Genomic DNA, 27,402 nt, shown 5'->3' with positions numbered 1-27,402 from the left:
TGATATCACGAGCAACTATAAAGTTACAATGTATAAAACTTGAAAAACATTAAATAAACAACTTGCTCAAATAAGTCATGAAAAGTTCAATCTGTCAGTAAATAAATACATAAATAAACAAAGAGTATCCCACAAACAGGCATCGTACACGGCTCTATAGAATATTATCGTTCTCGTATATATGTTTCTTTTTTTCAGTTTTTATTTTCCTTTATCATTCACCCCCAAAGTAGCATTGGAAGTTCCGAAACATCTACCACACAAAGAGAAACACAATGTACACAGGCACGAAGAGCCAGGAAGGGCGAGCGGGTCTCGTTTCATTGGGAGGGAATCAAGGAAACGAGACGGCGCTGCCCCCTGCAGTCGATAAAGAGAACTACACCCACCACGTCACAGCCAGAACAGGACATATACAATAGATCATATTAAAAGTATATTTATATTTATATATATATATTTATATATATATCTGATAGGAAGAACCTTTTTTTTCTGAAGGAGTAACTGTCGTTTTTTTTTTTTTCAAGTTTTTTTTTCTTTTTTTTTTTTTGCTCTTTTTTTTTTTGCAACAGGGTTATTGTGATGAGTTCAGCGCATGTCCTTATTATTGTTAGAAACATTATTGTGCTGCTGGTTGGACATTGTTTTGGAATGGATGGACACTTTACGCTTCAGGTTCGTAATCTTGGGTCTGCTCCTGTGGAGAAACAGCACACAAAAAGAGGGTTAGGAATCACTTCAGATGACGTAACAACATCTCCACAGTTATTCATTTACACCCTGATCGTTATGGTTCAACCTCCCAGGAAACCTTTCAAAGCACAGTCACGTCTGGCAGCATTTGATGAAAATTACAGTCTTTATGGAGACCACGGCCCAGTCACTCACTCTTTCTGGAAATACCTTGTTAAACCCTGTGGATAAAAGTGTCAGCGAAATGCCATGAATGTAAATATAATGTAGTACGTGATAATATAAGTAAAGAGCAAGAGAAAGTTTTATTTTTGAGTCTAAGACAATGTATTTTATATTGGTTTATTTAGACAAAAATGCTAATATTTTAAACCTGATCCACAGAGTTTACAGTAAACAGTTCTAAACAGAAGACTATTATTCGTAAATATCCTAAGGTAAAATGTTTTAATCGAAACTGGTTAAAATAAAGAGAGAAAACTTACATTTAAATGGAAACAATTATGAAAATACTGTTTTTGAAAGTCAATGAGAGTGAGAAAACGAAGTGACGACTGGACTGAGATGTGGTAATGTAATGCTCTCTGTACACTCTAATGTCTTCAGCCCCAGACCACACTAGTCTCACCTCAAAGCTGGAAGACAATAGTCTCCCAAACCACTTTTGTAAATACACGCCCAGAAAATTCTCAACATATAGCCAGCTCTTAAAGAGCTGAAAGATGTCATTTCTTCTTTAAAAGAAAAAAAAACCCCTAGAAATTCATATTAACATTCTATATTAACGATCACAGACACTGAACTCACCATCTTTAAATCGTCTAAACCACAACTCACTCCTAATTTGTGTACAATATTATCCGCAAAACTCATCCCCAAAACTCACTTATCCTCAAACTTGTGACAAACGCAGCACCAGTAACTTCTTCTCACTCATCATTTTCAAAAAATGTTTTTTGTTTTTTTTTTTCTTCAATTTTTATGAATTATTTTGTTGTTGTTGAATAAAATTTTCAGTAGTACTAACACACTGCGGAGTTGGGTAGGGTGACCAGACGTCCTTTTTTACCCGGGCATGTCCTCTTTTTTGAACTTAAAAAAGAAAAACGTTCGGGATTTTGTTTTTCTAGAGTTTACATAGAACGAGAAACGTTTCCCGCCCTCCCCTACTCCGATTGGTTCGCTTGAGTGAGAAGGAGGCGTGGTGAAGTAGCCTAAAATCTTCTGATTGGACGGTCTGACTGTAGAGCTACCGTTATTTGTTGGTCGATAACCTTCTCTGTAAACATTTAATTGGTCAGTCTGCACGTCAGTAGTCCTTGTTTACGTCAGGCAAAGCTCGTGTACCCACCCTTATCTCGAGCAGCTATGCCAAAACGGAAATGTAAGTTCTCGGATGAATTAAAAATGAAATTCCCATGTTTTCCCATGTGTAGCAAATAAAGGTGTGAAGGACCTAAAAGCACACTTTTGGCTAAGCATACAACGTTTCACTAAAAAAAGTGTTGAACAAATCCATGGCCCAGAGTTGTTGATGTCACTGTGACTCACTACGAGCTAAAAACACTAGCTTAACTTCACTGTGTAGCTGAAGGTAGAGGTCAACCATTTTATACAACAGGGGTTTCCAAAACTCTGATTACCTTTAGCCTCCGGATTACATTCAAATTCCTACTGTATTCATAAACAGAAATCTTTAGCCCGGACATTCCAGCTCCGCAGCTCTTTACCAGAAGAAGCAACAGACAACAGTGTGTGCTGCACAGGAAGTGGGAGTCGAATTCTGAGGAGAACGACTGAAGACTTCTAGGGTTCGTGAGCGACGTTAGCCTTTTGGGTCTAACGAGTACTAAGTAAACGACTAATCTCCAAACATGTTTAGGCTGCTGGTTTATATCCGGGGTGAACTGATACATATTTATATTACTGCTTCTACAATCCAGATTCAACAAAACACAATGTAAAAGGCCAAAAAAAAAACGTTGATATTTGCTCTAAACTGTCTCTACTGGAGAAAAGTGTCTTGTTTGAAGTATTAGAAACATAATTTCCCCTATTCCTCCAGCAGGTGGCAGCCCATACACAGAGACTAAGCCCGAGCACCTTGACTGTCCTCTTATGGAGAAAGAAGGGGAGAGAGAAAGGGAAGAAGACCATGTCACATGACTCTCGTTGCTCTGTGAGAGTGGTCACATGGTCTGAGACAGTGGGAGAATCCATTTCTTAAGCACTGCTGAAGTGGGGTGATAGTGGTAGTCTGTAACTACCCTCAGTGCATCGGAGATTGTGGCATCAATGCCACGCCCGTGTTGCCAGACTCGGCATGAGGAGAGGTAATGAAAAATAAGAAAAAGGGGGGACTGAATAGAAGATGGAGATAGTGAGAGAGACGGGGGCAGGGCAGAGAGAGAGAAGTAAGTGAAGGCACTAAGCAGTGAATTGCACTCATATTATATTATATTGTATTGTTATATTACATTGTATTATATTATATTTTATGTTTTATTATGAAGTTGAAGGAAATTTCACCGGTACGATTGGCTAGTTTTCAGAAACACATTGCTTATCGGTCCACTCCACAGATTTAGTTACAGACTGTAACCTGCACAATGTATCGGCAACCCCCCTCCCCCCGTGGCCCCCAAGCCATCCTCCAAACTAAAAGGATCACCATAGAAACACCACTGATCTGATGATATTTGGGCAGTGGACCATTCTCTGTCGATTATAAAGCGTTTGTTCTGTTGATATATTATGTAATCTGCTCCTTTTATTTCAACAGTCCAAGGTCCTAGAGGCTAAATTACAGTGTGTGTGTGTGTGTGTGTGTGTCTCTATGTTTGAGAGAGAGAGAGAGAGATGAATAAAGGATACAGATGAGAAAGATGAGAGAAAGGGAAAGAGACAGAGAGAGAGAGAGAGAAAGAGAGAGAGAATATGTTTGTACCAATAATATTTTACATTGCAGGGATTGAAATCAGTTTACTCCCTCACATCACGGGGGTGTCTTTTCCTTGTGGGGACCACAGTGTAAATCATAATTTAAAGTGGAGACGTGTTAAGTTTAACATTACATTTAGGCAAACAGCAGTTATTCGTATGGTTAGGAAGTGCTTACAATCTCCCAACGATGAATAAAAAAGTGGAAGGGCGTGTGTGTGTGTGTGTGAGATTACCTGCTGATTCTCATCGTATCCTTCTCCCTCTGGGTCCATCATTGCTTCTCCCATCTGCTCCTCAGTAGCCTCCTGACCAAACTCCTCAGGCTGTGGACACACACACATTCACAGATGGATTTTTTGTAAAAACCTATGGAAAATCTGCCTAATGACTGAAATAATGCTTTATGATGGTACTGACAGGAGTCTGCATAAGTGTGTGTGTGTGTGTGAATGAGGACGTGAGTGGGGATGAAAGTGTAGCCAAACTCTCAGTACTTTATTCAAATATTGGGGATGTGTCAGCGGTAGTGAAATGGCTTGTAAAGTGGATGATGTGAGGCTGGAGCGGGTCATTCAGAGTGGTCTGTGATTGTGTCGGTGTGATACAGTGGTAACACCATTAACTCCCATGTGAGAGACCTGGGTTCGATTCCAGGTCTGTGCTACACCAATAAGTGTAGTCCTTGGGCAAGACTCCTAACACTGTGTAACTCCAACACCTTGTAAGTCATATCTCTCTCTCGTATCTGGTTTTTGTCTCATTTTTTCCCCCTCAGGAACAGCAGGAGAATAACGACTATGTCTCCTGAGCCATTACAGAGCAAACTGTGAGCAATGCATTTTCCTCAAGGGAAAATGGTATGTCTAAACTCTCATAAACAGCACCTCAGACATCTCAGAGTTCATAACCGTGTCATAGAATGACACCCTGTGAGGAGCTTTGAGAGACAGTCTTCAGACGTCGGGTTCCTATCGCCTCCGCTGTGGACACAGGTTGTTGTTCCTCCTTCACTGACCCTGTAGGTCAAAGACTTGAATGAAAAGTGTAATGAAAGTACAGTAAAGGAGGAGTTGTATGTGTCCTCCACTGGGCCACGGGCGTATTTTTAAACCGTGCTAATCTTAGCCAATTAGGCCATGTTTCAGCCGGCCGTAATCCCAACATCCCAACACAACGCGAGCGTCCAAGCGCACAACTCCATTACCTTCCCAACACTGCACCATCGTCCCAACAGCTGTCCTGAACCTCACGTAAATCCACTCCATTCGCTGCGCTGTGACTGACACTACCTACACTTCCTGAAACCAAGCGACACAATGAATAGATGATAAGACTGACTTCTATTTTCAAATAGTAGCATGGGCACAACAACTCTACACGTATCTCACATTCTCCAGCAGCTGCCTGTGCCCTTTGTCGTCCATATTCTGATTTCTGGCATAAAACAAGCTAACGTTAGCCTTGTGCCGTTTAACGAAGTATGTAACAAAGTCTTCAAGCGAAACAAGTGGCTTGTGTTTCCCTGAAGACCTTGTGCTTTTCTGGTGGTAAACAGACAGATGAAGCTGAAGAGTGAACAGGGCACTGTACACTCCTCGGTGAACAGGCTACTGTACGATTACTGCAGCACTGCTGCACTGGGCTCCTCTCTAAAGCCATTTATCAGATTATTAGAGTCCACAAACTTATCTGGACAGAGCCTGGTCTACAGAGCCCTGTGAAGGATACCCTGAGAAAATCTGATTACAGACTCTATCCCCAGCTTTAAATCAGCCACACTTCCAGATTACAGGTGAGAAACACCCCCGGAAAGAAAAGCAAGTGTACGGATTCATATCCCACACTTTACAACTCACACAGCCGTGTGAAATCTCCTCATCTCCTCTCACCTCACACTGCTCCAGGCCACTGCCGTTTCACAGGCTCTGTTCAGTTCGGTCCAGCTGCCTTTCTTTGTTGATAAAATACATTTTATTGTTTTCTATTTTCATTCTTGTTATTGTTACTTTAAGCATGCTTTAATGGATATCGTCTGGATTATGATCATCATCATCATCCTTTATATAATTTATTCATTACACTCTGTCCATCGTTTTTTACTTCCTCATAAAAAGTACCGTTTTATTTCCTATACATTTATTTCTGACTTTTTTATCAGTACGATTTCATTCATGGTTTTTTTTATTATATTGTTATTGTATGTACCTCTCTAACGAAATTAGAATGAATTTTATTTACTTTGATTATAAACATACGGCAGTAAAACTGCAGCACACTATTCAATACTAGTTTTAACTCAAAGTCAGGCATGAAAGCAAACACACACACACACGTATAAATGAGTGTATATGCATTACTCAGTTACATGGTGAACGAGAGTCCAAACCACAGCTAATATAATTAAACTTAATTGAAGGTGTTAATTAAATATTGTCGACTGGCGGCTCACCACTGTGTCACTGTGTCAACAGAGTAATCTTGTGCAATTTACATCATTATGTAGTACACAAGAATATTATATTTTAGCTACAATATATTCAGTAAAATTCAAAAACAATTGGGAATTATATAAAAATTATTACAAATGTTATTTTATTACAGAGGCTTTGTGTGTTTTAACCGTCAGGAAGCTCTTTATTTATTAAAATGCCTACTCTATACCACTCTACTGGACTCTGTCTGTCTGTTATCTAGTATTTGTTTGGTTCTTCACTACCACCGACCAGCCACTGATCCAAGGAGCGTTTGAAGCTCTAAAAAAGACCACGGCGTAATTTTACGAGCTGCCGTCGTGAGTCGGATAAAAACAAACGTGATCTCTGCTGCAGCTGGAGATTTTACAGATGGAGAGTTAGTGCTGGTCATCTGCAGTGACGACTCTCTCCGGACAATCAGTGCTCTGCAAGGTTTACACCCCACGGTTTAGTCCCTACTCGCCTCACTCCGAACCACCAGAGAACAGCGACTACAAAAAAAACTTGGTTCTAGGACCAGGATCAGAATTAACTAATGAAAAATTTAAAAAGGCAGAGTAGAGTAGAGTAGGGACCATGCAGTGAAAAAGCACCATAACTGCCCAGGTCTGTCATGCAAGTGCTGTGGTTGTATGATGGAGGAGAGCGGGGGTCACCGTACCCATCCAGAAAAGAGAGGAGGACTGTGCTCTCTAGGACCCTGGCCACAGACGGCTGAAGTATCACAGGGGATGGAACCAGTGACCTCCTGATGACAGGGACTGGGCTTAGACCGCTGCACCACCGGGGGGCAGTCAGGGGGCTCTTTAATAAGAATTACACTGTGTTCACTGCTTTAAGCTCATTACACAGATTCACATGAAGACTTTATGGATCCTTAGAGACTTTTCAGAGTTGCAGCGTTAATACATTAAGATAAGAGCTGAGTAACACACACACACACACACACACACTTCCAGTCAGTGAGTATTAAAATATGTTCCCTGACCTTCAGCAAAGTCAGGAGAGAGAGAGAGAGAGAGAGAGAGAGAGAGGGAGAGAGAGAGATGATACCCCCAGTGAGGTTATGTTCCTGTCTCTCTCTGTCTATCTCCAGCTCTCTCCTCTTGCTCTTTCGCTCTTTTACTCTCTCCCCATCTCTGTTCTCTCATGCTATATCACCCCTTTTTTTCTCTCTCTCCAGCTCCCACTCCTTCTCTTTTCCACTGAGGCACTCGTTTATACAAACCATTGTTTCTTTTGCATATTTCCTCACATAATCCCCATCAATAATCCCTTTACTCACCCTTCAGTCATCACTCCGTCACAACCTCACACCCCAAGTCCTTACTTTATCTCTGAGCATCACAGTTTCTTCTCTTTACTGAGAGCAACCTGCACATTAGCTCCATCCTCACTGCCACAAAAGACAGCACAGACCAGCTACCACACTGGGGCTCGATTCTTAACACTGCATTTACCATCATCTGTCACAGGGTTAAACCTGTACTTCTCTCCGGAGAAGAGCATCTGCTGATCTGCTGTAACAGTAAATCAACAAAGTTTCTTCTATCTCCATTTTCTGAAACTGATGAATGAATGAATGATGTTTACACTTCCACTGCACCTTTATTAGACCCCAACACTTTTGTCATTCTTGGGAAATAAGGGATTCACCTCACACCTCACACCTCCACCAGTGAGCAGCAGGTCCCTCCTCCACCACCCAAGCTTTCCTAGGAGGAGGTCTCCCCTCCAAGAACTGACCCAGACCCAGGGATCTGCAGGGGCTGGTGCTCATGTGCTTCCTGTTGCTGGCCACATGAAAAACCTCAAACTAAACTCTTCAAATATAAAAGTTAGGTTTTCCTTCTCCTGTAAACGTAAAGACAGAGATGATACTGATTTTAGAAGTGGGTGTGCGGAGCTTGACCATTTGTTTAGACGCGTCTGTGCTGTTGTTTCTCAGCAGGGGCCCTGATACACTCAGAAATGTTGTCTTCTTTAAAGTAACCCTCCAAGCAGCTTGTGTGTGTGTGTGTGTGCGTGTGTGAGTGTGTGTTGGTGTTTACTGGGGGGGGGGGGTTCAGCAAGAGGAGCTTGAGCTTTATGAAAAGTGTAAACACAGGTCCTAGCTGCCTTTATTGTTGGATGCACTGTGGGTTCAGATCTCTACAGAGATATTTTACTGAATTAATTCCAGGCAGGACGCCAGTCCATAATAGGATATAGGTTTAACTGTTTTTTTATCTAATTTTTATGTAATATGATATTATTATTATTATTATTATTATTATTATTATTATTAATAAAAAGGGCTGTAGACGTACGTTCATGTCGGTGGGGAACTCGTCCTTCTTCACAAGGCCGGTAGCGGCAGCAATGTTCCCGGCTCCTGACAAAACGACGCCTCCGAGCTGAGACGCCTGCTCCTTCGTCTTCTCAGCAACTACTCGACAAAACACACAGCTTCAGCATGCAATCAAACTCAGCTTAGTCTTCACACACTTTATGTCACTGTTAGACCCCCTCCTCACACACACACACACAAACACATACACAGCCACGTTAGCTAGGACTCCCTCAATCACACTGTAAAACTGTAGAGCAAGAACAGAACTGTTCATGTGGGAGAGAGAGAGAGAGAGAGGGAAATAGAATGTGACAGGATGGAGATGTAATATATAGATGTGTGTGTGTCTGTATAATAGAGAGAGAGAAAGACAATTCAGTGTGTGTGTGTGTGTGTGAGGGAGAGAGAGAGAGAGAGTAACAGTCTTGACTCAATTTAAGGATCGAAGATTACATACTGATCGTATTGTGGTGGTAAGCCACTTAGTCATGCTTGTGACATCACAACACATGGGCGTTTGGTAACTTCTGATTGGTCCAATCTGTCTACACCCATGTTACTAGCTCTGTGTTACGGATACGTTTTTAAAAGCCTTTAGACCTGTAGGCTGTGAATTATAGTACATTAAAAATGTAACACTGCACTCGTTTAAAGAGGGATTTCAACATTAAATCGACAAACACTAAGTCCAATCTAAGGCTTTTAACTTTTAACTGTTCAGTACAAAATAAAAGCTATTCATTAAAGTAGAGAGAAGTGACTCACCCGTGGCCACGCTGTCTTTGGTCTTGCTCCCTGAAACCAAGCAGAATCAATCAATCAATCAATCAATCATTAAAAATCCAATTAAATACACCTTAATTAATATGGGACACATTTTAAAGAATGCCTTGTTCAGTGCATGTGCCAATTAATGTATACATCCGGAGCCCACCAACCCACACACTGTGAAACAAGACCCTCCTAAGACCAGATAGATAGATAGATAGATAGAAAGAGAGGTTATATACAAATTGACACTAATTAATTAAAGGAAATGACCTTAATCCACAAAAGCACTGGGGTTTATCAGCAGTCCACAGTTTCAACACATAGTTACAGGTTTATAATGTAACAGATGTCCTTCATTATCTGAAATACACTGATGTAAGAGCTCGGGCCAAAACTGTTTAAACAGACCTTAATTACAGGTGCGCTCTTCTTCACTACCGACAAGTCTTTGTAAATGTACCGTTTAACATACAGCAGGGTTCTTCACTTTAAATGTTTAAGTGCAGTCTCTTTTCCTGAATGAAAGGTGAATATTGGAAGGCTTTATTAAAATAACTTTAATGCATTGAGATTAATTACAAACTTATAATTGTGAATGAAAACTCTGCAATTCTGTTCCCAAACTAAAGTTCGAAATGACCCAGTGACCATCTAGTGTTCTCCTGTAGGTCATCGTTCGCTCATAAACCTTTGATTACCACTGACTCTCACCTACACTGACCTCTATAAAGGCTCTTTCTAACAAGCGTCATGTCAGAAACCTGCCTTAATCAGTTTCACCCCAGAGAGGGTGGGGCCCACTGCCTCTTGCTTGAATAAGTCTTTATAGAAGTTTATGTGGATGAGCGTTTGGTGTGTTAATGTTGTTCCTCCTGAAACAACCGCACTGAGCAAACGAGACGGTGCTCATGGGATCGGTTGGGAGTGTAATCAGATACAGACACTTACACCTCAATTATGCTTCTGTTTATGGGATTATTTAAAAGATCACTCACCTCCGTCAATTACACACAGATTTAATTCAGAGAGGCCTCGGTGGGCTGATTTATTTATTTATTGCTACTCTTTTTCAGACATCGTGAACAGACGTACATTGTGTTCTAAGTCGTTTTGGTGCACTTCTATTGAGGCATTCATTATGAAACCTTCACACCATGTAACAGACGCCTGGTGTTTTTATGGGTACGTTTTACATCCAATAAATGAGAGAAACCAAATGGGTGCTGAAGGATTTGTCCTGACAGGCAAATACGGTCTGTAAACTCCACCAAAACAAACAGTCAATACGTATTGGTCATTAACACTTTGTGTTCTGACCGAGGTATATTCAGATTTATTACTGGAATATCAGGTCAGACACCGCTCTTATGACACCGGTGTATGAGTTATGTGTTTAATTATCTACGTCTCACGTCATTACTTTCTGACAGAAAATTAAAGGAAAACAGGGGTTGTTTCTATTTAAATGTGTGACTTAATTAACTAACAAGGTAGAAAAGGTCAATACTGAGTGACCTTCTATTTGCCTTTACAAACCACATTGTTTCCTGTGGGACCTAACCGCTCCGTCTTTGTCATTTTCTGTGCAGGTTTATAATGAATGACCCAACAGACATGATTCACAGTGACCATACGTTAACTAATAAATACAGTAGTCTTCCATCTCCTCGGAAGTCTCCGTTTTGGAGCTGTTCTCTGAGCTACCATCTCTCCATAATAAGCCAATAGTAATAAAAAAAGGCCATAAAACATTGAGCACAAGCCTGGCTTCCATTCACAAGCTCTGTTTAGACGAATCCCCAACAGACGAAGACAGAATAAGAAATATTGATCTTCAGGAGGACAGATGTCCCCTCCAGGTCCTTCCTCCATGACCTTCAAGCCATTAAAACCCTAATGAGATTTCACACACAGTGGTGTGGTCAGAGGGCCAGTCCCTGGTCAGAGACACGGTGCTCACTCCATGTTTGAGCCTTGTATTCTGTTTCAAAGAGAAACGGATGTCGGATCCTGACGCTTCTTCGGTTCACAGCTCTGTATTTAACATGTTCATGAGAACAGAGGCATTTTAAAGTAATTCATGTGAAAACAATATGTTTGTGATTATACTGTATTTTATAAATTCTCTCTATTTTTGTGGATGTTTAGATTACTACATCGTTTGATTATAAGCAGCTGTCCTTCAAATCATGGAAATAAATGAGTAAATGAATAAATGAACCAATAGAAATGCTCCAAAATGACTCTGAATAAAATCTTTTTTACACTGACTTCCATTAAACGCTGAGAAGATATTTTTTCCCTTCTTCTTTCAAGTTTCTAAGTTTCTATTTTGGAGATACGTGTTTTTATTTATTTATTTATTTTTTGTTTTTCTTTTCTTTTCTTAGACAGTGATAAAATATCATCACTGCCCAATGAAAAACATACACCTCTCCAAATAGTACATTTACAGAAGGAAAAAAACCTAAATTTCAGTGGAAATCAATGTAGAAAGACTTTATCCCAATTAATTTAGGAGCATTTCTATTGGTCCATTCATCGTAACCTTTTACAGTGTAAAGAACGGCTGCTGTGTTCAAATGATGCAGTAAACTATACATCCACAACAATGGAGTTGTGTTATTAATACATATTAAATGTGTATTATTATTTAATACTTTGTATTTTTAAATATTATTTCTATAAAGTGCACTAACATTAGATGAAGAATCACATTACTCTGTGGTCCCTGAATTAACCCGTTTATGACCCACAGAGTGGGCCTCTTGTATGAGGCAGCCATGTTTGAAAGAGTTTATTACAGGATTTAAGACACATCCCGGCCACTAGGTGTCAGGAAATTGACTGTGACTTAATGTTGAGGCGCAGTAAACATTGTGATATGTTTACAGCTGGAAAGTGTAGGAGTCAAAACTGGACACTGTGACAGAATGACAGACCCTCAACAAACTGACATTATGGCCAATATAATCACACACACACACACACACAGAGAGTCTCTCTAGACATCAGGAGATCAGCAGTGTCCCTGCAGTGAGAACTCTGCTGAGACACACTCCACAGCTCCATGTTCACAGTATGTTAATATACACCGTGTTATTACTGTCCATCATCCAGCTCTCTAGACTGAATCAATGCCCTTATTAGTACAAGACAGACTGATGCTGTTTTAGTGAATGCTGTGTACACACGCCATACATGTGCACAGACATCTCCCGCTCCGTAACTTCACGTTTCAAATGACATCTAAGAGCCCCCTCCTCCTTCCGAGTAATGTATGTCTGCCCTTAAGCGATATGTACCCTACTGCGCTGCTGCAATATATTTCTGCATCAGTTAACCGCTATATCCTTGCATTCCTTAAAGCCCTGTTGGGATGTGACTAAACGTCTGAAGGGTGCTGGAGTAATTTCCTCTTTTACAGCTGCTCCTGAGGTTTTCTTCCTGTCTGGATTGGACGCGTCTTCATTTTTCTCCCTCCTCCCCTGAGAAAATGCCAGGCTAAATGACCCACTCTTCTGAGCTCTCGTGTGATAACGTTCATCAAGTTTGGATTCAATTCTGTCATTTTACATTTTTTTGTTTTTTTGTAAAAACCAAAACCTTGTCAAAGCTCGTCTGTGTTCTTTTGGTCATGTTCTTCAATGGAGGCAGAGCATGTGACACCCTGCTGGAGGTCGACTCTTGGCTGAAAAACCCAGAGGTTAGCCTGCGTTTGGACACCACTGCAGTAGAAGGGAGCTGAGAGGGGGCCGGTGATTATACTTCAGTCTGTACCCCTGTGATACTGCACTGAGAATCCAGTCCTGAACTATGCTGCTCCTGGATACCAAACGCTGTGCAGAGAGAAGTGTCGGCACTGGCCAAAAAATCCTGTATGTGGCAGACAGCAGGAGAGTTCTCAACCTGCTTCACAAGGTGCTGACTTTAAAAAGAAAAAAACAGTTGGAAAGTCCCTCATATGAGGTTCATCGCTGAGGAGATGTTTACGATGTTTGATTATAAACACCCCCCCCCTCCTAACAGGGCTCATTTGTGTGGTTCTGTGTTGTCATGGCATGTAATTGTGTATGAAACCAGAGTCTGACTGGTGTTCCCTTCACTTTTGTTGCTGATTTAATGGCCATCACAATTTGAGAAACTGAATCAGCCTCTGACTGATCTCAGACTGAGGGGAATGTTTCATCTGGAAATGCTAATGATGACAAGCACAGAAGCAAGTCAGAACCCGGGCTTATTTTATCTCATTACTCCAGGCTAACCGCTATAGCTTCTGTTTATCATTAGCTAGAAACAAACTGGATCCACATGCTAATTTGTCTCAGTGAAGGCTACATGCTGGCACTGGGTGACGTGGTCTTTTAGTAGAGTGGCGGAATTTCACAAACGTCCGGGATTTTGTTTTTCTAGAGCTTACATAGAACTTCGAGAAGCATTTCGTTCACAAACTAGTCCCGCCCTCCCCTACTCCGATTGGTTCGCTTGAGTGAGAAGGGGGCGTGGTGAAGTAGCCTAAAATCTTCTGATTGGACGGTCTGACTGTAGAGCTACCGTTATCGGTCGATAACCTTATCTGTAAACATTTAATTGGTCAGTCTGCACGGCAGACCCCCCCCCGAAGACGTGTCCTCTTTTTCACCATCTCAGATCTGATCACCCTACTTTTAGGAAACTTTGAACGTGAATTATTTTGCTAAACTTTATCTGGTACGTCCTGTTTTACATTAGCTAACATCTAGCACTTCAGAGTTTTTACTGTATATTCCTTTGTATGATACCTATATTTAGGATCATATGGACATAATCTAATGCCTGTTTTAGCCAGTTATATTTAAGTTTCCTGTTGCTAGTTGTACAGTTGTAGCAACAGCTGATCTGTTCTTTGCCCCTGCTTCTGTAGTTTCCCTTTTTATTTTTATATTTATTTTTTAATATTAATTAATTAATGAGTTTACCTTTGTATGCCCTTATAGCTTGATCTGATTTACCAGGTCCTGCAAATTGTAATATCTTGTATATTGCGAAATCTACTGTGTTGTGTTTGTTGCTAGTTGTGGTTGCTAAATTTCCTTTGGGAAAGTAAGTAAGTAAGTAAGTATCTATCTATCTATCTATCTATCTATCTATCTATCTCTCATGTGAAAGAAGTGTTAGCTTTAGCCGTTCCATTCCATCCATCCATCCATCCATCCTATATCCACGAAAAGTCAAGGATTTGATCCATTCAGAGGATTAGCCACACTTAACACACTATATATCGCTTGGTGCTAACTGCTAGTCTTCATCCATTATTAGTGCGTTAGCTTCTAGTCTTCATCCATTATTAGTGTGTTAGCTTCTCCCAGTGAAGTGTTCTCTTAACCTACATCTGACAAATAAGCTGCAGACGAGAGTGTCCCCTTTAGGAGTCCCAGAGAGAGAGAGAGAGAGAGAGAGAGAGAGAGAGAGAGAGAGAGAGAGATGCTAAGTGTTAATAGCAGGGAAGCCAGTGGATGTTTTTTTCCTGTCATATCCTCCCAGCTGTGTGTGTGTGTGTGTGTGTTGGAGATGGAGTGAAAATCATCTTGCTCACACCCCTCCTCCACACAAACACATATTTCATGTGGCCTCCCAAGATCAAAATCTCTCTCTGTTCTCTGCCTTCATCTCTTTCTCTCTTTTCACTATTCCCTCTCTCCCCTCCTCTTTTGCTCTTTTTCCACTCCCTCTCTTTATCTGTTTGAGCATGTTTTCTATTATTTCCACTTTGTTTATTCTGCCCTCTCACTTTTTTTTCACTCTTCCTTGCATTTCTACCCTACTGTGCTCTAATGTGTGCTCTGACTCTCTCTCTCTCTCTGGATCTTCTCCTGCTCTCTCTTTTCTCACACCCCCCCCCCCCCCCTCCACATCAGGCAACTCATGCGTATCTTTCTAGGCCACTGTTCTGACAGTGTGTGATCCAGTGTTCAGAGGATGGTCTGAGGATTTCTGCGAGATAAAGAAACGTGTTTTGTTCTAGTGCCATTTTACAGAATCAAGTCTCTACTATTAATCTGAGAGTGCTGTTCTCCTACACAATCCTCAATGACCATTTTTAAAGGCTAGAATACGTTAAATTCTTGAAAAGTTCAGCATAAAATTGTCCACTCTGAATATTTTTTTTTTCACTGGTGGTTCTAGGTAAACAAGCCAAGTGAGCTCTCTCATCAGCCAGGCCTTCAGGAGCTGAACTGAAGGCCTTAGACATTTGATTAAGCACAAGTACCATGAGGAAATGTCAGGGTTCTTTACTGAAGGAGCCACTTTTTAAATGATGCAAACAATTGGGAATATCTTATAATATATAATCTCAGTGATTGGGAATATCACTGAGCTGTAACCAAGAGAAAAGAGCCTCTGTCGTTGCTAACCTGGACTCAGCACTACAGAAACTGTACTATGTATCTTTTTTGAGGACGACGGGAAAGCCCCTCCCTCCCCCACGGATTCCAGTACAGTGCTGTAAACACAGAATTACTAGGGGGAAACCTAATCTCATTTAGTGTTCCTTTAAAGTCTGCTACTAGGCCTGTGACAATAGCACAATGTTGTGATCAATATATTGTCTCAGAAATGACTTCGAAAAAACAACATTATTGTCATTTTAAGAGCATTTTACACAAGTGATATAGAGATAATAACGTAATAATGCATTTAATGCATTTAAACCCCTTTAATGGACAACTGACTTTTAACCAAAACGTATATTCAGACTGAAGTTTATTATAAAAAAAAAAAATAAAGCAAATTAATGAGGAAATTACCATATATTTTACAATAAGTCAATAATGTTATTATTGTTACAGGCCGATCTCTTACAACCTTCAAACGAAACATACTGTATATCTTTTAAAGTTTTAAACATCTGGAACAGAAAAAACATTCCAGCGAATCACTGTAAGTGTGAACTAACACAGCACTAGAATCTCACGGGGGCGCTGGCAGAAATGTGTATTATTGTGAAGGTGTTTTGTTCCTAATTTCCTGACATTCGAGTCCCAAACTGAGGGCCCAGCTCTACAGTCTCGAACCCTACGAGCTCACAACAAACTAAAGCCCATCTGCTCTCACTTTGTTTTTGCAAGCCATCAGGAGAGAGGCATAAGATATCTGGGCTAATTAGATCTCTCTTTCTTTCTCTCTCTCTCTCTCTCTCTCTCCCTCTCTCTCTCTCTTTCTTTCTCTCTCTTTCTCTCTCTCTCTCTCTCTCTCTGAGATGGTGGCTACGTGAATCTGTTTAGCTCACCACAATTTTTCAACCACAATATCAATGAGAACCTGTTCAATACAAGATAGTATGAAATACTGAACCTAAAATGGTAATGCACTTAATAAAGACTCCTGTGTGACCACGCAACGTCCAGCAGCTCGTTAAACACGGGTCAATAAACAAGATCAATTTCTCATCCCCGAGCCAGGGCCAAACAGCAAAACAGCCAATCAGCAGCAGCTTCTGCTGAGCTTCTCGCTAAAATATTCCTCATGGATTTCTGATCAAAGTGAGAAATTCCAGACGCAGCTGTTTCAGCACGCGCCCACCATCAGTCTCCTACACTGTAAAACACAGTGGTGCCATGCAGAGTCTGCATCACCTCCTGAACCCAAAGAATCACAGTGTGAGTGTGAAGAGTCATTGTGAAAGTCAAAAATTGCTGGAAAATCTAAGCACTGCTAAAAGTATCTCTTAAGATTTGTAAATAGCCTCTGGAAGTTCTTTACACTTAAATCTCACTAACAAACAAGGGTTCCGTAGGGAACCATGTCGCTGAGAAAATGTGATTCCAAACCCCAAGTGAGTGAATGAGTGAGTGAGTATGAGTGTTGGTGTTTTTAATCAGGTAAATGTGGTCCTGGTCTTAGAACCAGGTTCTTGTTTAGTGGCTGTTCTCTTGTGGTTCAGAGCGAGGCGAGTAGGGACTAAACCATGGGGTGTAAACCTTGCAGAGCGCTGATTGTTCATAGAGAGTCATCACTGCAGACGACCAGCACTAACTCTCCATCTGTAAAATCTTCAGCTGCAGCAGAGATCACGTTTGTTTTTATCCGACTCACGACGGCAGCTCATAAAATTATGCAGTGGTCTTTTGAAGAGGTTCAAACGGTCCTTGGATCGGTGGCAGACGAAAGAATCCAGCGAGAGCTGGACGCTGCAACAAAGAAGGAACAAACTCTACTGAGAGACCAGGGACCAAACAGAAAGTAGAGCCAAGTCGAGCCAAGTAGAGTATGTACCATGCAGCGGAAAAGTGCCATAAGTGAGTAAGGAAGTGAGTGTGACTAAATATGTGTGTGAGTGAGGGCACTTCTCTAACCTTAATATCAGGGATACTATAATCTCATCAACAAAATTTGTTTTTTAAGGAACCAAAACTGGTTCATCAATGTCATAAATAATCACATTAATAATAAACGGCCCAAAGGCTTTAAACCACAGTTAGTTTCCATAGAGACCCTTCCAGAGGACTTCATTTTGTTGTAAAATGAATTGCGTGAGGGTGAAGTACCATATGATAAGCTACTTTTGACCACGCCGTTTGTAACTTCCTAATTAACTGCCACCTCTGAGATTAATGACAAAATCCTCAGTTTCATTTCAACGCCAAGATTCAGAAAACCTGTTAGAACCAGTATCAAACAGAGCCATTTGTTCAGCGCCTCCCTGAAACCAATGGCATTACAGTAAAACCATTACAGACACCCAGACAGAGACGAGCTAAAGGGCTCGGCATCTCTCAAATGCACAGTATATGAAGGGTATGATGACGTGGCTCACAGAGCGGCTTCACATCAACAGAGAAGAGAGCCCCATACTGTTAGCAGCTTTAAACCCCCTGTGGTGCAGCAGATAGGTTGCATTAAGAGCTAGCTCCAGGTGCTAATCTCCCTGCCCCACCACGGTACTGTCACTGCTCACGGGAATAAGACAGCCTTCATGGTTTGTGAGGTCTAGAAGCCTCTTCTCTCTGAAAAGTAAAGGAAGGATGATGCACCACACATTATCTACCTGTCATTGCTGTTGATGTGCAGAATTATAAATGTCTTCAGTGTACACTGTGTACACTTCAGCGGTCCCTACTCAACTCTACTCTGCTTTTCAGCTTCTTCATCAGGTAAATTTAGTCCCTGGCTTCTGGAAATGGTCCACAGGCGTGAGTGTGTGTGTGTGAGTGACCGGAAACTGTCCACAGGTGTGAGTGTGAGTGACATGGTGGGTGTGTGAAACTGTCCACAGGTCTGAATGTGTGTGTGTGAATGACTGGGTGAGTGTGTGTTGCCCTGTGCTGGACTGCTGCCCTGTCCAGGATGTGTTTCTGCCTTGTGTCTAAAGATTCAGTGTAGGCTCCATACCCTGAATCCTTCCAGAATTCAATGTCTTGGTTGAACTACCACCCTCTGTTGTGGAGGGCACTGGACTTTGTCGCAAAAACTGCAGCCTACGTACTGTAAAAAACAGGATTATGCGAATGCCTGCCCTGGTTTTCCTTTCTCAACCAATGCATTTTCACTGTTTTCCTGTTGTGTAAGAGCTGCATTTGTAACGCTGTAGGATGCAGAGTGTCGTGCTCTGTTTCTGACGTGTTTGCTAGAACATTTACCTGAAGAGTGGCATAGTAGATTGCAGGAGACTCTACATGATTCATGATCAAACCTCCACAAAACTGATTCACAGCTCCATGAATCAGTCACGGACATCACCGCACCACATTCAAACCCCAGCCCCAAAGGCAAGGGGAGCTTTAGCTATTCCTCCCACCAACAATGCCCAAGCACCACTGGCTTCTGATCGGCCTTTTGATGTGCGACCACACGGAGCTGCTTCCTGTACCGGAGGTGGCCCTTCAAGCTTCGTTCTGTAGTCAGAGGGCAGAGTGTTTGAGCCTTTTTAGTTCAGAAAGGTAATAGTTTATTTACTAAGCCAATTATACCAAAGAACACAGACCAGCTAGACGAGAAATGTCTAGTAAAATATAGACGTCAATAAAGCATACACAGTACACCCCTGGGACTGTTGATGAAGGCCATTGTTCTTTGTTTCAAACAGAGTACCACTGTACACTTATGGTGCTTTTCCACTGCATGGAAACCTACTCAGCTTGGCTTGCTATGTGTAACCGGACCTTTTTTTTGGCACAATCAAAATGGGGACTAATTGTGATGTTTTAACTGATTGACTGTAGAAACTTGTCAATCTATAAGGGTTCAGACAGGGGCCTGGTTGCCCACTAGGCCACCCCCAGCCAGCAGAGGGACACATGGAGCCACCACACCTTAATTAGGAGAAATCAGCAGCACCTGTTCCTCTCCTACTTAAGGGAAGCCAACACACACCTCAGTGCTCAGTCTTGGGTGTCTCTTGTTGTGAGTGCCTAACAAGCCTGGCTGGTAATTTTGGTAATGTCCCTCGAGTGTTCTCCTGGGTCTCTTTCCTGTGAACTCTTCTTTTACTCCAATTCTTTCTTAATCTTCTTGAGCCTTTTGTACTTTGTTTATCGATTATTAAAAAAAACACCCTTTTCTCAGATCCATAAGCTTTTAGCTTTCCTTTCACAAATCTTTTGGTTTGGCATCTTTGCCTTTTTAGCTGTTTCTTTCCTCTTTAATTTGGTAGGCCTTCCTTGCTTTTAGTTGCCAGAGATCACATTTGTCTTTAATAGCGGCTCATAAGTTCAAATGCTCCTTGAAACGATACACAAACTACTGGTAGAGATGGGGCGGCACGGTGGCGCAGCAGGTAGTGTCGGAGTCACACAGCTCCAGGGACCTGGAGGTTGTGGGTTTGATTCCCACTCCGGGTGACTGTCTATGAGGAGTGTGGTGTGTTGGTGACTCAAAATTGTCCATAGGTGTGAGTGAATGTGTGTGATTCTGTGTTGCCCTGTGAAGGTCTGGCGCCCCCTCCAGGGTTTATTCCTGCTTTGCGCCCAATGATTCCAGGTAGGCTCTGGACCCAGCGTGACCCTGAACTGGATAAGGGTTACAGATAATGAATGAATGAACTGGTAGAGACTGGGTTTTGCAATGTCACTGGCTACGTTTCGTGGGACAGGGACCGGGCACTGAAAAGTACGTGGAGCTGTGCTGAGTCGAGTAGTCCAGTAGAAAATGGAAAAGTGACAATTTTATGATTTTTGTCCATCATAGGCCTCATACTATTTACATTAATATTTATTCACAGCACATTCCAGTTAAAATCTTGCTAAACAAATACAGCATTAGGAGTCTTGCCCAGGGATTTGTATTGCCACTCTGTGGCACAGCGTTTCTGCCTAACCTGGGAATCAAAAACGTCTCTGCTGTACGGAAGGTAGTATTCTTTCCTACTGTGTTGCAGCAGTGTTATCTCAAATTGAAGCTTGCACTTAGGGGCATGTCTGGCCCCCTGGAGTCATGTAACCCTATACTGTGGGGGCAACCTATTGGCATCTGAGCGTCTTTATGTACCCCTGCACTGTAAGGGCATGTTGATGACACCAATGCATTACATCTTGGTCCAAGACGTCATGTTTGGAGCAAGCAGATTACCCCTCGGCCTAGTATTAGGTACCCATCCACTGTTGGGGCAACTTGATTACCCCATAGCATAAAATTAGGAACCCTTGTACTACTATTCTGTACTATTTGGCCAAATAGAATCTACCCCTATGTTTTACTATAAGGGAAAGCCGATGGCCCCTAAGCCACAGACTGCTCTATAAGTCTTATTTATTACACCGCCTCATTATTATTATTATATACCCCTGTACTACAAGGGCAAGTAGAAGACCCTGCATTTGTGCCCATTAAGTACCTCTTACACTACAGGGGCAGGAAAAATGATGATACAGCTCTACCTGCATTTACAGAGACCTAAATCCAAATGGATCTGAACTGTGACTAAACAGGAACCAAGCCAACTTACACTAATTTGCACTCTGCTTCGCCTGCTGAGCAATGTGTCAGTGTACCATGCAAACACATGGCTTCACACACTGCCTCACACACACCCACAGTGTGCATCCTCAGGAGAAATGCTAGTGTACTGTCACTGGGGCCGTAACCCTCAACGGTAGCCTTTAGAGGTTCGTTCATTATAGGAACATAGTGGTGACCTATTTTTAGGCTTGGCTTGGTCCTGTTTTTACAGGCTGAAAATATCAGATTTTTCCAAAACCCTTAAAAACACTATTTCAATGATTACTGCTATCTTTCTGCAATACAAAGAAATATTCTCACTCTTATCCACAAAAACAGCTGTGGCCAAAACACCACAAGGATCAAACCCCACTGCAGTGTTCTCCCTAAACTGCCCTGTTCAGCCTCTTTCGGTGCCTGTTGTTTTAAATGATAATGAGGAGCGAGGAGAAGAAGCTCTGGATTTTAGCCGTTTTCACTCAGTTCTCTTCTCTGTTCTTGTTTTCTTCATTTTTACTCAGCACTCTTATTTCTTCGCACTCGTTTTGCTGCGTTTTTAACCTCGTCTTTGCGCTCTCACGTAAACATGGGTCCAGCGATGTGATTGGGTAAAATCAGACAAGGGGGTGGGGCAATTCTATAGTCTTTTCACTTGATGTCAGAAGCAGGGCAGAATCAGAACGATCCCAAGTTTTCAGACTTGGGCAGCGCACAGAAAAGACACTGCATGGTTCTGTTCATACATTAACTAAACAAATGACATTTATGTCCCCTTTTATAGGTGATTTTTCTGGTGTGCTGTATTTACAAAGCAGCCATAATGTATAATTTGAAGGAAATGAGGGGAAAAATAGGTGATATACATGTCTAATGTGTTTATGAGATGGATGTAATTTGGGGGCGGCGTGGACTGGATGCCAGATGGTACTCAAACTGCTGTTGGTATAAAAAATGAGCTCTGAATACTAAATTAAGATATGAAAACAAAAGGTAATGAACAAACACTAAAGTCTATTAATTATTCAATCCAATAGAAATAACAACTCTACAGCCATTTTTTAAAAAGCTGCATTGGCCACAAAGACCCTGTCTCAACTCTGAGCTTTTAATGTGTTTCTTTCTATTTTTAAACATTATGAAAATGTCCTTTTTCACGTTTAAAACTAAGCATAAACGAGCACAAATGGACATTGAGATGATGTTGTGCCTTTGTGTGTACACTTTCAAAAAAGGTACTTGTGTATGGGTACAGTTTCAAAGTGGCTGCACACTTTCCCAATCAATTCCAAAATGGTGAACGTAGAGTCAGATGATACCAAACCACATACACACTATATCTTGCCCAGACCCTGGATACTTTTGCACAAAGAGATGATTCACACGGCATGCAATGTAAAACTCATTAAATTTTTCATTTAATTTCATGTAATATGCTAGTAATCCCAGTAAACTGAAACCATGGATACCGAATCCAGAGTTACCGGGGGAGTACATTTAAAGGATTGCTAATGGTACGTTCATAGTGAGTCTTCCACAGAGTGAGCAGCTGTTGTTTTCAAACACGGAAGAAAATGAAAATAAGAATAATTCTGTTTTTTTTTATTTTTTTCCAGAGAGCGATACTGTAGCGTATAGTGTTGGTTCTCAGTGCACAGACGTGGTGCTGTGTCCCTGTTGAGTTAAAGGAGGAGCGTGTGCTATGAGCACAGTGATACTCCGTGAGCTCATGGAACATGGTGACATGTGGCGGCCGAGGCTCCTGTCCAACCTGGGCAGGAGATCACAGAGGAGCTGGAGCAGGTCCAAATGACACGTTTTCTTCTCTCTCCAGCACAACAGAGAACCCAAAGCAATGCCGATATTCTAGTGCGGTTTCTACGAGTGTAAAACTGCATCCTGACAGTAATATCACTGTGACAATGCTTTGACTTTCTGATAACTCTGATTCTAGTGCTATCTGTTAACGGAGCCGTGAGTCATTTTCTCCAGTGACCGTCCTCATGAAACAGCCATTAACCTGACACCTAGTGACCTGGAGGTATCAGAGATCCTAACCTTCACTAAACCCTTTTTAAACATGGCAACACATGCAAGGGACCCACTCTATGGAGGATAAACTGGGCTATTTAAAGGCTAGCTACAAAGCTGTTTGTGTATTCCATCTTATGTGATTTGAAATCTGCAGTAAAATACAAAATTAGAAATATTATAAAAGTAAATAATTGTTATTAATATTTATAATACATTTTTGACAGGAGCTCTGGCTTACATCCAATGATTCCAGGTAGGCTCTGGACCCACAGCAACCCCGATCAGGATGAAGACATTACCGAAAATGAATGAATGGGTGGGTTTTGGTGGTTTAAAAACCACTTATTGTTCCTTCAAACATCAACATTTCTGCTCTCCTCTCTTCTAGCTCTGGTGCTAGAATTCAAGACACTTTGACAACAGTGAACCATGGTCCCAGCCTCCGGAATTAAACCCAGGGAAGGTGTCATGATGGGAGCCAGCCCCCTGGGCTCAAACAAATTGAGAATCAGACACTTGAGACTCTCCTAATGAAGGAAACTCCAACCTGGAGCAGCAGGGCATCTTTGTCCTTGAGTGAGGGGACCCCTCGTACCCTGTGGCACCTGAAACCAGCCTGGAAGAACAGTGTGGCCTTGCCCTTACACGAGGAGACGCTGCTCACCGTACAGAAGCCAAATGAGCAATCTCAAGAGACACAATCAACTCACCAGTGTTCGCTCTGGTGGTAGAACAATAGTTCGGTTCACATCAAACGTCTGGAGTTGATGGCTGTCTCTGGAGATTGCTCATTCAAGTGGGCATCCCCATACTTAAGCGCAAGCCTTCCCTGCTCCTTCATGTTGGTTTCGGGTTCCACAAGGTGTGAGGCACTCCCTCGCTTAAGCTCCAGGTCGGAGATTCCCTCACCAGGGGAGTCTCAAGTTGCTGAGTCTCAGAGTTCATCTCTGAGAAGGTCTCAGAGTCCTTGTGTGCTGTGTTACTTTGGAAGATCATTTGTGTCAAGCATTATTTCTTGCAGTAGAATTATTCACTTAAATACAGCAATCAGGGCTTCGAAATAATAGACTATGGACTAGAAATAGGCCGTGGTTGAATAATCATTAAAAACACACTTAAACACTTCCAATGAGGTGCGTTTAAAATACAGACTAGGTTTTAATATTTCACTTGACGACAGATATTTTCCAGTATGTCTGTATTGTGGGCAGTAGTAATCGTATTACTGGTTTCAAACGAAATCCCACTGTGCGGTGGCTCTGTTGCCAGTACTGAAGGATTGCTACCTCCATATTTACAGCGGTTTTCCATTACATTCTTATAAAATATCAGACACTGACACGTGACTGCCCTCTGCGAGTGTGTCAGGTCTCTACCTCCTCCTGCTCTCTTAGATTAGATTATAGTGCTTTCTATTTGTCCCGCCCCTCATGCGTAGTTTATATATTACATTTATTGATATCGATGCATACGAAAAGCCTTCGCATAATACTTTAATGGATGAGAGACTAACTGCACATGGAGTCAATCCTCGGGTTCAACGTCAGTGAATCTCTGTTAATGCACAGTTTATGTAATACACACATCAGGGTGTTATACATTATCTTACACACACTTCATTCCAAAATGTAATATATTTAATTGTAAACAATCTGGATAGATGCCGGACTATATGTATAGGTTAATAAACATATCGCTGCTGTCCATTTTAAAAACACGTATCTCAGTGTTTGTGGATGTACAGTTTACTACATCATCAACACAGCAGCTGTCCTTCACACTGTGTGAACATTTCATGAATCAACCAATAGAAATGCCCCAAAATTACTTCATTTTCTATATTATATAAAATTTCTAATAGTATTTGTAGTAATATATTAATGTATTTACATACAGCACATGTTATGCATCATATAAAGTATTTTATCAAAATAAAAATTGAAATTAAGAGTGGTCCTCTCGTATTAAGGTGGATGCCGTGGGGCATCAACAGGGTAGAGCCATGGAGAGTAACTCTTGACACGCACCACCATCCCCCATTACAGGACAGAATTTGTGTTGTTGCTCGTGTGTGTGTGTAATATATAATATTTAGGAACGAGAAGTGAAGAAGGAGACACACACACACACGTATGTTTGTGTGTGACGTCGTGAGTGGTTGTAAATGCGTGACAGGGGACGAGTGAGCCCCACCCATCCACCAACCAATGGAGTAATTACACCACAATCGTGCCTTAACCCATATAGACGTCCCCCCTCCCCTTATCTACTCTCACTCCTCTCCTATAGCTCCCTCCCTCCTTCCTCACTCCATCCCCCATTCCCCTCCACCCCCCTCCATCCTCCTTACCCACGAACATCACGCCTTCCTTCGTCTTCTCCGCTGCCACCGCGACGCCTTCCTTGGTTTTCTCCGCTGCCACGGCCATGCCTTCTTTCGCCTTGGAAAGACCCTTCATGAACACGTCCATCCTGACCCCCTCTGGGTTTAAAGAAAGGAACAGAGGCGATGATGCAACCAAACTGCATGTCTCTTGATTTGCATTGCACTGATTTAGGATGCATGCTTTGCATTGCACTGCATTTCTTGATGTTACACTGCTTTGCTTTGTACTGCACTGCAATGGGTGGAATTACATCAGCAGCAGTCTCCGCTCCAGGACGGCCATGCGTTTGCCTGGTGTGCTATAGACAACCATAAGGAAAGACCACATCTCCTCAACCCCCTGGTTATTCCACCTCTACAATCCTCCACCTCTGAGGTTTTTTCCTCTAAAAGATGGACATGATGTCCCTGAAACGGTTAACGTGCACCTGCTCATTAATTATTACTGAACATCTGACCATCACTGTGGGTGAAGGAGAGCATCCTGCCATTGGATTTTATCACGAAGGATCAGCAGAAGCTGTGTCCACTGAATGTACATGTTTCATCCCTTGATGAAGGGAACATAAGTGTCCCACTGTTGCACAGTCCTTAACTAAAGGCTTCCGAACCCTAACTCCCAGTTCCACCTTAACATTTTGGAGAAATAACACGATTAAGATCTTGAAGCTGAAACGAGTCCCTCATTCTCTCATGAAACAGGTGCCTCATTCGCCCATTTTCTCAATCGAATTTCCCGTTCCACCTTAAACGGTGAGACACTAGAATGTAACTGCTGCACCGTTTAAGGTGGAATGAAAAAGTCGCTCGAGAAGCTGAGCGAGAGAGAGCCCTCAGTCACGACGCATTAATATCTGTTTTTGGAAAACTGAAAAAACGGGGGGAAATAATAATAATAATAAATATATCCACAATAAAAAAAAAATGTTGTGTCCAGTGCATGAGGATGGAGAACACAATTGCAATAAAGTCAGAAAATGGAGAATACACCACTGTATTCTGTGTAAAGACCACTATAACAGACCACCCTAATAAAACACACAGCTCATACAATTCACGCGATAAATATCAGCCATCTCCATCCTGAAGCCTCCTTTAAGTCTCACCGTCTTCATCCCCACCTCCCTCCGCCCTCCTCCTCTCCTCTGACTAACACACCTTTATTCTCTGATTAAAAACGCCGTGTCTCTCACCTTGCTCAGACCGTCTCTCGTTACTCTTCTGTCCGCGCTGCTCTGCAGGTTCAGCCCTGGCTGGAACGGACGATGGCAGTGGAAGCTGTGCTGGGCCTTTTTTCCTTCCCCGTGCCTTGACTTGCCTTTCCTTTATTTCCCACCCGTTTTCCGGAGAAGCCACGCCCCCCGCGAGAGGATAGACCTCTACCGTCCTCCGAGGCCCTGACGTCATCCCGTAGCCGGCGTCATGCCCATATAAGGAAGGCCGGTGGGTCTCGGCCGCTTATTTCTATGGGAAAAAACGTGAAGGCACTTTTGGGAAAACGTTCGCAATCCGTGCAATCTCTTGCAGTCCGTGGTAGTTTCCTCACGGGAGTAAAATCACGGCTGTTTTCAAAAGAGCGACATGCACAAATACCAGGAAATTACAACTGCTTAAAGCAGATAGATAGATGACAGCAGTATTTATTACCTAAACAAATTAATTTAAATATAAATCCCTCCTTTTTTAATTATTTCCTTTATATTACATAGAAAAATACTTTTCAATCAATATATAATTAAAGTTAATGTTAACTAAATTTGGATATAAAAATGAAAACGTGAAATGTAAGTATATATATAAATCTTGTGGCCAGTGATAGCAGGTAGACTCTGGACCCACTACGACACAGAACC

General features: G+C 41.9%; 1 protein-coding gene across 1 annotated transcript; it reads right to left on the bottom strand.

Moving 5' to 3' along the window:
• Window positions 1-459: 459 nt before the first annotated feature.
• Window positions 460-26,877, bottom strand: sncb (synuclein, beta). Its single transcript, XM_066669390.1, has 6 exons — window positions 26,743-26,877; window positions 25,514-25,645; window positions 9,211-9,240; window positions 8,423-8,541; window positions 3,873-3,962; window positions 460-700 (listed from the first exon to the last, which is right to left on the bottom strand). Exons 2-6 carry the CDS (start codon window positions 25,632-25,634, stop codon window positions 668-670), a joined length of 393 nt encoding a protein of 130 aa, XP_066525487.1. The 5' UTR covers window positions 25,635-25,645; window positions 26,743-26,877; the 3' UTR covers window positions 460-667.
• Between the last annotated feature and the right edge of the window lie 525 nt (window positions 26,878-27,402).

This window comes from Hoplias malabaricus, chromosome 4 (genome assembly GCF_029633855.1).
Source record: "Hoplias malabaricus isolate fHopMal1 chromosome 4, fHopMal1.hap1, whole genome shotgun sequence".
In the NCBI taxonomy this organism is placed as follows: Eukaryota; Metazoa; Chordata; class Actinopteri; order Characiformes; family Erythrinidae; genus Hoplias; species Hoplias malabaricus.
The sequence above is the reverse complement of the archived record's forward strand: the minus strand, read 5'-3'. Positions and strand labels throughout refer to the sequence as shown.

Coding starts and splice junctions, on each gene's coding strand:
- sncb (XM_066669390.1), bottom strand. CDS start 25,634: ATGGACGTGTTCATGAAGGGTCTTTCCAAGGCGAAAGAAGGCATGGCC. Junction 8,542..9,210: donor CAAAGACAGCGTGGCCACGG/GTGAGTCACTTC, acceptor TTTGTCGAGTAG/TTGCTGAGAAGACGAAGGAG. Junction 701..3,872: donor GATACGATGAGAATCAGCAG/GTAATCTCACAC, acceptor GTTTCTCCACAG/GAGCAGACCCAAGATTACGA.